At 34.6% G+C, this 12,517-nt stretch overlaps 1 protein-coding gene across 1 annotated transcript in view; it reads left to right on the plus strand.

The window, feature by feature from the left end:
- Positions 1-12,517, plus strand: part of CFAP47 (cilia and flagella associated protein 47) — an 849,402-nt gene that overhangs the window by 148,365 nt on the left and 688,520 nt on the right. Inside the window, 1 exon segment of the mRNA XM_043993472.1 lies at positions 7,330-7,489. Coding sequence (XP_043849407.1) covers positions 7,330-7,489 — 160 coding nt within the window.

Here is a 12,517-nt window from a genome sequence, read left to right on the forward strand (position 1 = left end):
CTTAGAATCCCTCAGTTCTTAACTGGAGGTGGATGGCATTTTTCATTTTGAGTCCCTTGGAATTGTTGTGGATCATAGTATTTATCAGAGTAGCTAAATTTTTCTACAGTTGATTATCATTATGATATTGTTGTTAGTGTGTACATTGTTCCTCTGGTTCTGCTCACTTCAGTTAGTATCAGTTCATGTTTCATTATGTTTTTCTGAAAACATCTTCTTCCTTTCTTATAGCACAATAGTATTCCATCCAAATCAATCATTCCCCTGTTGATGGACATCACCTTAATTTTCAATTCTTTGCTAAAAGATAAAGAGCTGCTATAAATATTTTTGAACACAAGGGTCCTTTTCCTTTTTCTTTGAATTCCTTAGGATACAGACCTACTATTGCAGGGTCAAAGGGTATGCATAATTTTATGGTCCTTTGAGCATAATTACAAATTGTTCCCCAGAATGGTTGGATCAGTTCACAGATCCACCAACAGTGAATCTGTGTTCCTATTTTCCCCACATCCTTTCCAACATTTTTCTTTTTTCTTTTCTGCCATCTTAGCTAGTTTGATGGATGTGATGTCAGAGTTGTTTTAATTTGCATTTCTTTAATTTTTAGCATTTTAGAGCATTTTTCATAACTTTTGAGAGCTTTGATTTCCTCTTTCAAAAACGACCTATTCGGGGGCAGCTAGGTGGCGCAGTGGATAGAGCACTGGCCCTGGAGTCAGGAGTACCTGAGTTCAAATCCGGCCACAGACACTTAACACTTACTAGCTGTGTGACCCTGGGCAAGTCACTTAACCCCAACTGCCTCACTAAAAAAAAAAAAATTTAAAAACGACCTGTTCATTTCCTTTGATTATTAACAATTGGGGAATGACTCTTATTTTTATAAATTTATTTCAGTTTCCTATACATTTGAGAAATGATTCCTTTATCAGAGACAATTGCTCTTAAATTTTTTCCTTCCTGTTTCCTGCTTTCCTTTTAATTTTGGCTTCCTTGGTTTTATTTTTAATTTAATGTAGTTAAAATTATCCATTGTACTTCCTATATCTTATTTGGTCATGAACTCTTTCCCTATCCATATATCTAACTGCTATTTTTTCCCATGATCTCCTTAATTGCTTATGATATCACCCTTTATGACTAAATCATAACTAATTTTGAACTTTCCTTGGAATATGGTATTAAGTGTTGATCTATGCCTAGTTTATGCCAGATGGCTTTCCTGTTTTCTCATCACTTTTTATCAAATGCTAAGTTCTTGTCCAAATAGATTGACTCTGGAATTATCAAACACTATGATATGGTGCTCATTCGCTTTGATATATTGTGTTCCTAATCTTTTCCCTTAACCACTCTATGTCTTTTCCAGTATCAGATTGTTTTGATCATTATCACTTTGTAGTATAGTTTAAGATTAGGTACTGCTTAGACCTCTTCCTTCATATTTTTTCATTGATTCACTTGATATGCTTGATCTTTTGTTTCTCCAGAAAATTTTTGTTACTATGTTTTCTAGCTTTAGTAATTCACCAGTATGGAACAGAATTAGTATATTAATTTAGGTAGTATTGTCATTTTTATTATATTGGTTCAGCCTATTTATTATCAATTGATATTACCCCATTCTTTTAGGTCTATCTTTATTTGTGTGAAAAGTACTTTGTAATTATGTTTATGAAAATTCTTCATGTGTCTTAAATAGCATGCTTCAGTCTGTGTTCCATCCTTATCAGTTCTTTCTTTGGAGGTGGATTAAGTACACTTCACCATTAATCCTTTGGGATTGTCTTGGATCAGTGTATTGCTGAGAATAGCTAAGTTATTCACAATTCTTCATTGAACAAAATTGTTGTTACTAGGTACAAAGCTCTCTTGGTTCTGCTCCCTTCACTACATATTAGTTCATACAAGTATTTCCAGGCCTTTCTGAAATCATCCTGCTTATAATTTCTTATAGTACAATAATATTCCATCAACATCATATACCACAGCTTATTTAGCCATTCCCCAATTGAAGAGCATCCCTTTGATGTCAAATCCTTAGGCACCAAAAAAAGAGCTGCTATATATATTTTTGTATAAATAGATCCCTTTCTCTTTTTGGGGATATATTTGGGATGTACACCTAGAAGTAGTATTGCTGGATCATAGTTTAATAGCCCTTGGTTATAGTTCCAAATTGCTCAATTTAATGGTTGGATCACTTCACAGCTCCACCAAGAGTATATTTTTGTCCCAGTTTTCCCACATTCCCTCCAAATTTCAACATTTTCCTTTTTTCCATATTAGACCCTCTGATAGGTGTGAGGGGGTACCTCAGAGTTGTTTTAATTTGCATTTCTCTAATCAATAGTGATTGAGAGCATTTTTCATATGCTTATAGGTAGCTTTAGTTTCTTTGCTTGAAAATCGCCTATTCATATCCTTTGACCATTTATCAATTGGGGGATGACTTGTATTTTTATAAATTTGAATCAGTTCTTTGTCTATTTGAGAAATGAGGCATTTATCAGAGATACTTGTTGCAAAAAATTCTTTCCCAGTTTTCTGCTTTCCTTATAATTTTGGCTGCATCGGTTTTACATTTTGTAATATTCTCTGCATTTTTTTGGTCCTAAATTCTTCCCTTATCCATAAATCTGATGGATAAACTATTCTACACTCTCTTAATTTGCCTATGGTATCACACTTTACATATAAATCATGTACCCATTTTGACTTTATCTTGGTATACTGTGTGGAATAATGGCCTATACTTAGTTTCTGCCATGAAATTTTCTAGTTTTCTTATTGGTTTTTGTCAAATAATGACTTTTTGTTCTAAAAGTTATGGTCATTTACTACAATATAATTTGTACATAATCTATTCCAGGGATCCACCATTCTTTTTCTTAGCTACTATCAGAATGTTTTGACAATTTAATTTTATAATACAGATCGAGATATGGTATAGCTAGATCACCCTCCTTTACCTTTTTCCTTGATTCCCTTGATATCCTTGAGACTTTGTTCTTCCAGGTGAATATTGTTATTTTTTTTAGCTCCATAAAGTAATTTTTGACAGTTTAATTGGCATGACACTGAATAAATAGATTAAATAAGGTTGAATTGTCATTTTTATTATATTGGCTTGGCTTAGCCATGAGTAATGTATATTTTCACAATTGTTTAGATCTGACTTTATTTGTGTGAGAAGTGTATTATAGTTGTGTTCATATAGTTTCTGGCTTTGTCTTGGCAGGCAGATTCCCAGGCAATTTACATTGTCTACAGTTATTTTAAATGAAATTTCTTATTTTATCTCTTTCTGATGGACTTTGTTGGTTATATATAGAAATGGTGGTGATTTATGTGGGTTTACTTTGTATCCTGTAACTCTGCTAAAGTTGTTAATAGTTTCAAGTAGTTTTTAAAATTGATTTTCTAGTATTTCCTTTATATACTGTCATATCATGTGCAAAAGTGAAAAGTTTGTTTCCTCATTGACTATTTAAGTTCCTTTAATTTGTTTTTCTTCACTTATTGTAGTAACTAACATTTCTAGTATGGTATTAAATAATAGAGGTGATAATGGGTATCCTTGCTTTACCCCTGATTGTATTGGGAAGGCTTCTAGCTTATCCCCATTACAGATAATGTCTGCTGATGAATTTAGAGAAATTTTACTTATTTTAGGGTAAACTCCATTTGTTCCTAAGGGCTTTTGTGCTTTTTAACATTAATGAATGTTGCATTTTGTCAAAGGATTTTTCTGTATCTATTGAGATAATCATACAGTTTCTATTGGTTTTGCTCTTGATATGGTCAATTAGGCTGATAATTTCCCTAATATTGAACTAGCCTTACATTCCTGATATAAATCGCACCTGGTTATAGTATATGGTTCTTGTGATATCTTTTTTTTTTTTTTTTTTGCTGGGCAATGAAGGTTAAACGACTTGCCCAGGATCACACAGCTAGTGTCAAGTGTCTGAGGCCAGATTTGAACTCAGGTCCTCCTGACTCCAGAGCTGGTGCTCTATCCACTGCGCCACCTAGCTGCCCCTATTGTGATATCTTGATGCTATTTATATATCTCTTTGGTATTATTTTATTAAAATTTTTTGCATCAATAGTCATTAGGGAAATTGGTCTATAATTTTCTTTCTCTGTTTTGGCTCTTCCTGGTATGGGTATCAGCACAATATTTGTGTCATAACAATAATTTTGTAGGACTCCTTCTTTGTATATGTTTTCAAATAGTTTATATAGTATTGGATTATTTTTTGCTCCTCTCTGGGAATTTTTGATGGCCTTGTGTCCAATCTGCATTTTTCTTCTTGCCTTTGCTTGTTGAGCTTTTCAAATTGTTGTCTTCTGAATTTTTGCCTTGAACTTCTCTGTCACCAGAGAAGCTTATTATCATTGAGTCTTTTTTCCCCCCCATTTTCTCATTTTTCTAGATTTTCTTGACTTTGGATTTTATGTTAGAGTTGAACTATACTCACCTCTGGGAAGGTAGCTAGCCTAAACTTCTGAGGCTAGATCTGGGACCCTAGAGGTTTATTGTGTTCCCAAGGTGGTGTGATCTGACAAAAGATCTGGTCACTGTCCTCTTGGTTTGCATTGTAATCTTAGCCTAGGTTGGGTCCCACCTCTTTTTTATTACCTCTTCTCCTCTACCTCTTTAATGCTGTAGAAATACAACCAATAATTTGGTAATAGACTATGGAGTCACCAAATGGTATCAGATCCCATCCTCAGTGCTAGTATAGGGTTCACCTGAGATATCTTTCTGCCCAGGAATTATCTCCTTAATGTCCCTGTGAGTTGGGCATTCCTGGTGCCCCTGTTACTGCTGCCACCCTAAAGACTAGGATTGTATTTCCTGTCAGCCATCACCAGTGTCCATAGACCTTTCTTTCTGTCTTCCTATGCTGTCCTGTAAAATGATTCACAGTAATTTTTTGTTGATTTTTCTCCTCTCAGAGTTCATTTTGGTATTTACTGTGGTCATTTTTATAGGAGAGGGTTTGGGGGAAGTTTGGCAGTTGTGACCCCTCACTCTGTCATCTTGACTTCACTTCTAAATATTTATATCTTGAATAGACACTTTAGTGAATGATGAACTGGACCCTGCATCAAATAACAGGAGTAGTTTATCTTTTATTTATAAGCAAACATGGTTCATGAGGAGCGCTGTTCAAATAATAAAGGGCATTTGGGGGCAATATTTTCACATGTTTTATGTTTTTTTCTTTCTAAAACCCAGCAATAAGGCAGCTAGGTGGCACAGTAGAAAAAAGCACTGGCCCTAGATTCAGGAGGATCTGAGTTCAAATCCAGCCTCAGACACTTGACACTTACTAGCTGTCTGACCCTGGGCAAGTCACTTAACCCTCATTGCCCCACAAAAACAAAACAAAACAAAACAAACAAACAAATAAAACCCAGCAATACAAAACAATCTATATACAACAGGAAAGAATAATATATCGGAGAGAAGAGCTGAGAATGCTTAATTTAATGTAGAGCAAAATATAATGTTAAATGTTTTAAATTATATAGAACTTTGAAATTGAGATGATATCTCTATACCTGAACTTTGTCAAGTATGTACTCTATTGCTGAGTTCAACAGTTGAAAAATCCATCTTTGCTCCACCTCCAAAACCAGTACCATTGGAATTAAGCCTGTTTTGGTTATATTGATGGATTAACTCCCAGAGTAACTAGATCATGAAGATGGAAAATATCCTTCTTTTCCATTTGTGCTATCTGTACTATTATGCTTGTACAAATGTGTAATCAGACTTTTTAGGTCTCTATGCAGGGAACTGTTAACATGTGATGATTATAGGAGTAGGAACTGTGACTTAATGGACTCTCCCAAACCAGGCTTTTCTGAAGTTTGTGAGGAGTATAACTTTTATATCTCTTTAACTATACCATTTTCTTCAGAGAAGTGGACTTAACTTGTTGAGCTGACTATTCAGCTACATATTGTAATCTGTCTGGGTCATAGTCATTTTTCACCTCCTGCTTTTTTAATGCAGGTGGTTAGACCAATATGTTTCTCAGTGCTATAGGGAGATCTAGGGAAGTTTTGCAGAGTTTCAGAATTTGATGCAATTAATATGGCCTCATCTATAAATAAGAACTTTTAAAGAACCTTGCTATCAACAGGAAAGCTTTTTTTTGTTTGAATTCTTCATAGAACATCTTCCATGACACTGAAAACATATTAGGTGAACAGCTGCCTCTCTGTTTGATACCTCACTTAATGTCAATACTTACTAGATTATTGAACAGTTAGTTATCTTCATAGTTGCATCTGTTATAGAGTCTTGTATAATTTTAATGTTTGCTTAGAATATATCTTCCCTAAGGATAGCCTTCAAGCCAGTATTTTGTTCTACATAGTCAAATGCTTTAAAAAAACACGAATATTCATTAAAGACAGCTGGTTGTTTTATTCTCTAGACCTTTCAGTCCATTTTGTGATAAATAAAGATTTGGTCTACTTTTGAAAATAATCTTGGAAAGCTTGTCAGTTCTTGTCTTATAGTTTCACTAAAATACCCTTGATGAATGCATAGAAATCTTAGTATGTGTTTTAAATAGATCAGATTAATTTCCCAATAATATTTTAATGTGATGCTGGCCACACTTGGGAGTTTTCTAGGCCTCATAAATTCGACATCTTTCTGTTTTACAGGACCAGCCCAGTCTACATAAAAGAGGTAGTATTCTTACTCTCTACACCTAATTTGATAAGGAATTGAACAAGATCCTATATTTCCTGAAGTTACCATATAGGGGACAGTGAGCAAAGGCTAGAAAATAGGGGAGAACACGCTGCAGAGGAATGGCCACACTGGAATGTTTGGTTGGAATTTAAAATATTGGTTAGAACACTCTCTCTGCCTAAGGGAAGAATAGCTTGTAATTTCTTGACTGGCCTCAATGATAACTTTATCCTTCAAAAGATTCAGTGAACCCCTGAAATGAATACTACCTACAGGGTACAAGCACAGGGTGCTTGTGAGGAATGAATTCTGTAAACTTTATACATTTCTATATAAATTATGGCTATCATTTTATAATTATAATATAATTATAATATAATTATAAACTTACAGGTTATACATTTCTAGGAAGAATAACTTGCCACTTCTTTCTCTCCCTTCTTCTCTCTTCTCTCTTCTCTCTTATTTCTTCATGAACATGTAACTACAAAGCTCCCATGCTGGAGGATAAAAAATAATATGCAGAAAACTGAGAATTACTATATAGATGGTTTATCTTATTTTATTATATAATTTGCTTTTTAAAAATGCTATTACAGGTTCTTGAACTGACCAGCACCTCAAAACAAGAAGTATCATGGATTTTGGACATTAATTATGCAGGCAAAAGAGTAAAAGATGGAACTTTTTCATTCAGTGTACTTTCTGGTTCTCTTGGACCAGGGGAAACAACTAGCATATTTGTCAACTTCTGTTCAAGTAAGTATTTCTTCCATTGTTGTTGGCATTTCTTTAACATTATTCAACAGTTTATCTGTTCTCCGAGCTTAGAGATGCAATGTGGTAAGGGAGAAAGTGATGAACTGGGAGTCACAGGGTCTGGGTTTGAATTCGGTATCTGTGTGTAACCTGAGTGACCTTAACCCTTGGAAGCCCTAGTTTCTTTATCTCTAAAATGAGAGTTTTGGATTTATTGACCTGTAGGGTCCTTTCCAGCTGTGTATCTGTGATCCTACCTTTTTCAATAAAAGAGCCTCCATTTCAAATGAAGAACATAGGTAGAAAAAGACACTGTAGATGGATAGAATGTAATTAGTTTATTATTTATAACATTTATTAAAGGATTACTATAGCTGGGCACTGTACTAAGCAGTGAGGAGACATAAAAGGAAGCAAGATGGTCTCTACTTTCAAGGAACTTTTTTTTTTCTTTTCTTTTCCTTCCTTCCTTTCTTTCTTTCTTTCTTTCTTTCTTTCTTTCTTTCTTTCTTTCTTTCTTTCTTTCTTTCTTTCTTTCTTTCTTTCTTTCTTTCTTTCTTTCATAGGGAAATGAGAGGGAAGTGAGAGTTAAGTGACTTGACCAGGGTCACACAGCTAGTAAGTGTCAAGTGTCTGAGGCCAGATTTGAACAGAACTTACTTTCAATATAACTTAAAACATAAAAGGGGACAGGAGAACAGAGGTGAAGGAGGGAAAGAAGGGTATCAGGGTGGTGATAATGTAGTCAGTTAGAAAAATACTAGAGAATCTAGAATTGAGTGAGGTGAAGAATTACTGCCGGTTCTTCTTAAAATGTCCTAGGAAGGGAGTCACCAATGAGAGGAGGGGCCTAGGACTGAAGTTTCTCAGGGTTTAAAAAGAAGGAAGAAGATTCTAGACAAAATCTAAGATGAATGCGGGGAATTTGAACCAAATGAAGATGATAGGGGTAATTTTCCCATGGTTTATTTATTAATTAATGAATTCAGTTCAGACTAAGCAGTGTTTTCTTAATTTATACATTTTTTTAGAAGCAATGACTAAAACCAAACTTTTGGCTTTGGTCATTTTATTTAATTATTTTATTCACTCTATATATTTCAGTGCCTCATTATTTATATCACTATGTGTTTTCATTTGAATGGACCTGGACCATAGTCATTATGATGCTATATATAATTTACTTTTTTCAAATTGTTTGGAATATCTTTGAAAAATATATTTTATTTTCCTACTAGATAACTTCATTGTTTCAGACTAGTCTAGTTGAAAATATTTAGATTTGGGCAGCCTATTCACATAGAGGACCTGGTGAAGGTGCTATTTAATATTCCATTATCCTATAAATACTAGTGATATTCACTTAAGAGTATGACTTATTTACCCTTGATTTGAAGAACTTTTTGATTCATGATATTTCATTCCATTATTTTCTGTGAGTTATCTATACATTTTAATAACAAAGCAGGAATTTTGACTGCATTCTTTAGTAATTTTTTCTTTAGTCTTTGAAAAGTTCACTTTTTAAAACTTTTTTTAGTGTAGAATTTTAATTTTTCCCAAATTGTACATAAAATTTTAACATAGATTTTTAAAACTTTGTGCTCCAAATTCTCTTCCTCCCTTCTCCCCATACCCTTAAGAAATTAAGGAATTCACTATGTTATACATGTGTAGTTATGCAAAACATTTCCACATTAGTCAGATTATGAAAGAAAATAGACAACAAAAACTTTGGAAAAATTTTCAGATACCATCAGTTCTTTCTCTTTAGATGGACTGCATTTTTCATAAGACCTTCAGAGTTGTCTTGGATCATTGTATTACTGAAAATAACTAAGTCATTCACAGTAGATCATCTTACACTATTGCTGTTATTTTGTATACTGTAGATTTCACTTAACATCAGCTCATGTAAGTCTTTCTAGGTTTTTCTGATGGCATCCTGCTCATCATTTTTTTATAACACAATAGTGTTCCATCATAATCTCATCCCACAATTTGTTCAGCCATTCCCCAATTGATGAGCATCTTTCCAATTTTGAATTTAACTTTTTTTACCTAGTAGTGGTATTACTAGGTCAAAGAGTATGCATGCTTTTATAGTACTTTGGCCATAGTTGCAAATTGTTCTACAGAATGTTTGAATCAATTTACAACTTTACCAAGAGTATACTAATGTCTTATTTTCCCCATATCCCCTACAACATTTGTCATTTTCCTCTGCTGTCCTATTATCCAATCCAATGGGTATGAGATAGTATCCATAATTGTTTTTACCTGAATCTCTTGGAAAGGTTAATTTACAACAATATTGATTATCTTCATCAATTCAATTTAGTTGGCAACAAAATGAATTTATAGAAGGAATTTTCTTATTACCTTTTCTACATTCATTAAGATCTTGCTCATATTTAAAAGCCCAGTTCAAATTATGTATTATTCAGTCCAAATGATTAATAAGGTGTTGTAAAGGGCACCATTTCAGTAACATCAAAAAATAAGCCAACACAACTATTCAACCAACTTTTATTTTCATTTGGGAAGCCCATGATGCTCCTTTGCTTCCCTTGGATACTTTAAAACCTCCTACCTTTAGAAGTTTCACATTAACATGAAGCTATAGTTTTCAACTTCCTGTGCTGGTCCCAGGTAGCCTATTCAATTGACTATTAAGTGTGCATTTGTGTCTTTAGCATAGTTCACACTACCATTCTGCTGTAAAATTCAATTAGCTAATTTGGTCTTGCTTCCTTAGCAGCTTCAGAAAACTTTATACTTATTCTAACTTCTTTTAAAAAATCTTTGTTTCTTTTCTTCTGGGTTCTTGAATGGTGTTCTTACCTTTCTTTGCTTATCTTCTCAAATTTGTTTTTAAAATATTGTCTTCATGGTGTATGAGAAGTTGCAGCCCTGAATATATTCCTTGGGCAAATAACCTCACCTATACACCTTACCTTAGGTCTTCTTTATCTATAAAGGGAGGGTGATGGCACTTCATCATCCACAAGGTCCCTTAGAGCTAGTGTTTCCTGTTCCTTGGGGGAAAATACTTCATGAAACCACATTCTTCTCATTGATTTGTTAGTCCTTTTTTGGCTAGAGAAGAAAATTTCAATGCTTCTTTTATAACAGAGGAAACTTCTAGATAACATAAGCAGACATTTTTCTAAAGAGATGAAATAATAAATCCTATAGGAGAAGAAAAAGACAGACCTCTAAAGAAATCATAGTTAGCTTCACATGTGGGTGGCAAGATCAGGGTCCATGCCAAATGTCTACTTTGCTTTGTTGATAAAATTGTATGCTGGGTACATACGGTTTTTCCTTAGTGGCTAGTTTCATTTGGCCCACACTCACTTTTCCTGTCTCTTTTGTTCTAAGAGCATCCAATTTAAATAGCGTTTTCCCCCCCCCCATTCCCGTCTCCCTATTGTTGTTCAGTGTTCCACTCTTTGTGGTACTATATGAAGTTTTCTTGGCTAAGATACTGGAGTTATTAGCCATTTCCTTCTCCACTGGTTTAAGGCAAAAAAAGTGGGGCAGCCAGTTGGTGCAGTGGATAGAGCACTGGCCCTGGAGTCAGGAGAATGTCAGTTCAAATCTAGCCTTAGACACTTGACACTTACTAGCTATATATGACCTTGGGCTGTCACTTAACCCCAATGCCCTTAAACATCTGAGGCCATTTCCATTTATCCTAATGTACATCTTGATAGTGAACTCAGATGGCTGTGGAGGAGAGAATGAGGCAGGCAACTCTGTATAACCCTCCCTCACTTAAATCCAATTTACTGCAAGTCATGACATCACCTCCTGATGTCATAATCCTTTTTGAGAACAAAAAACAAACAACAACAAGACAAAAAGAGGTTAAGTGACTTACCCAGGGTCACACAGCTATTGAGTGTCTGAGGCTGGATTTGAACTCAGGTCTTTCTGACTCCAGGCTCAGTTCTCTATTGAGTCACTTAACTGCCTCCGTATTACTTCTTTTTTAAAAGAAGAAAAAAAATTTAAATGATATTTCTGATCCTAATATTTATGAGCTGGTGAAAGTGTCACTTCAGGTCTAAGCACCTTTCTTTTATTAAATGGAGAGAATAAGTAGTTGGCTAATGTAGCATAATAATTGCTGGTATTTCTTTGGTACTTCAAAGCTCACAAAGTACAATATAGCTATTATTTCATTGACTCTTTTCTTATTGAGTGTGTATGTGTGTATATGTATGTATGTGTGTGTGTGTGTGTGTGTGTGTGTGTGTGTGTGTGTGTATGTATGGCAGGGTGGCACAGTCTGTAGGGTCCAAATTTAGTGCCAGAAATTTTGTTGTTCGGCCATTTCAATTGTGTCCCACTTTTCAAACTCCATTTGGGATTTTCTTGGCAAAGACACTGGAGTATTTAGTCTTTTCTTTCTCTAGCTCATTTATAGATAAGGAAAATGAGGCAAACTGGGTTAAGGTAGTTGGTTAGGGTCACACAGCTAATAAGTATCTGAGACTATATTTGACTATAGATCTATATAGACTATAGATCTTGACTCTAGACCTAGTTGCCCTATTTCATTTATTCTTTTTTTTTTTTTTTTTTTTTTTTTGCGGGGCTATGGGGGTTAAGTGACTTGCCCAGGGTCACACAGCTAGTAAGTGTTAAGTGTCTGAGGCCGGATTTGAACTCAGGTACTCCTGACTCCAGGGCCAGTGCTTTATCCACTGCACCACCTAGCTGCCCCTATTTAATTTATTCTTAACAGTAACCCTGTAAGCCAAGTCCTATAGGTACCATTATTTCTATCTAACAAATGAGAAAACCAATAGAGGCAAAGTGACTTGCTCAGGGTTACACAGTTTGTAAGTATCTTATGTGAGATTTAAATCTTATCTTTCTCATGACTCTAAGTCCTACACTGCTTCCATTATACCATACTATCTTTCTTACACACCATGAATGGTACAGAATGGTTGAGAGGAAATGGTTCAAGGAAAGTGTAGAATATTGGGAAGAAAACTAAATTAGGAGTCAGAA

Source organism: Dromiciops gliroides, chromosome 3 (assembly GCF_019393635.1).
Source record: "Dromiciops gliroides isolate mDroGli1 chromosome 3, mDroGli1.pri, whole genome shotgun sequence".
In the NCBI taxonomy this organism is placed as follows: Eukaryota; Metazoa; Chordata; class Mammalia; order Microbiotheria; family Microbiotheriidae; genus Dromiciops; species Dromiciops gliroides.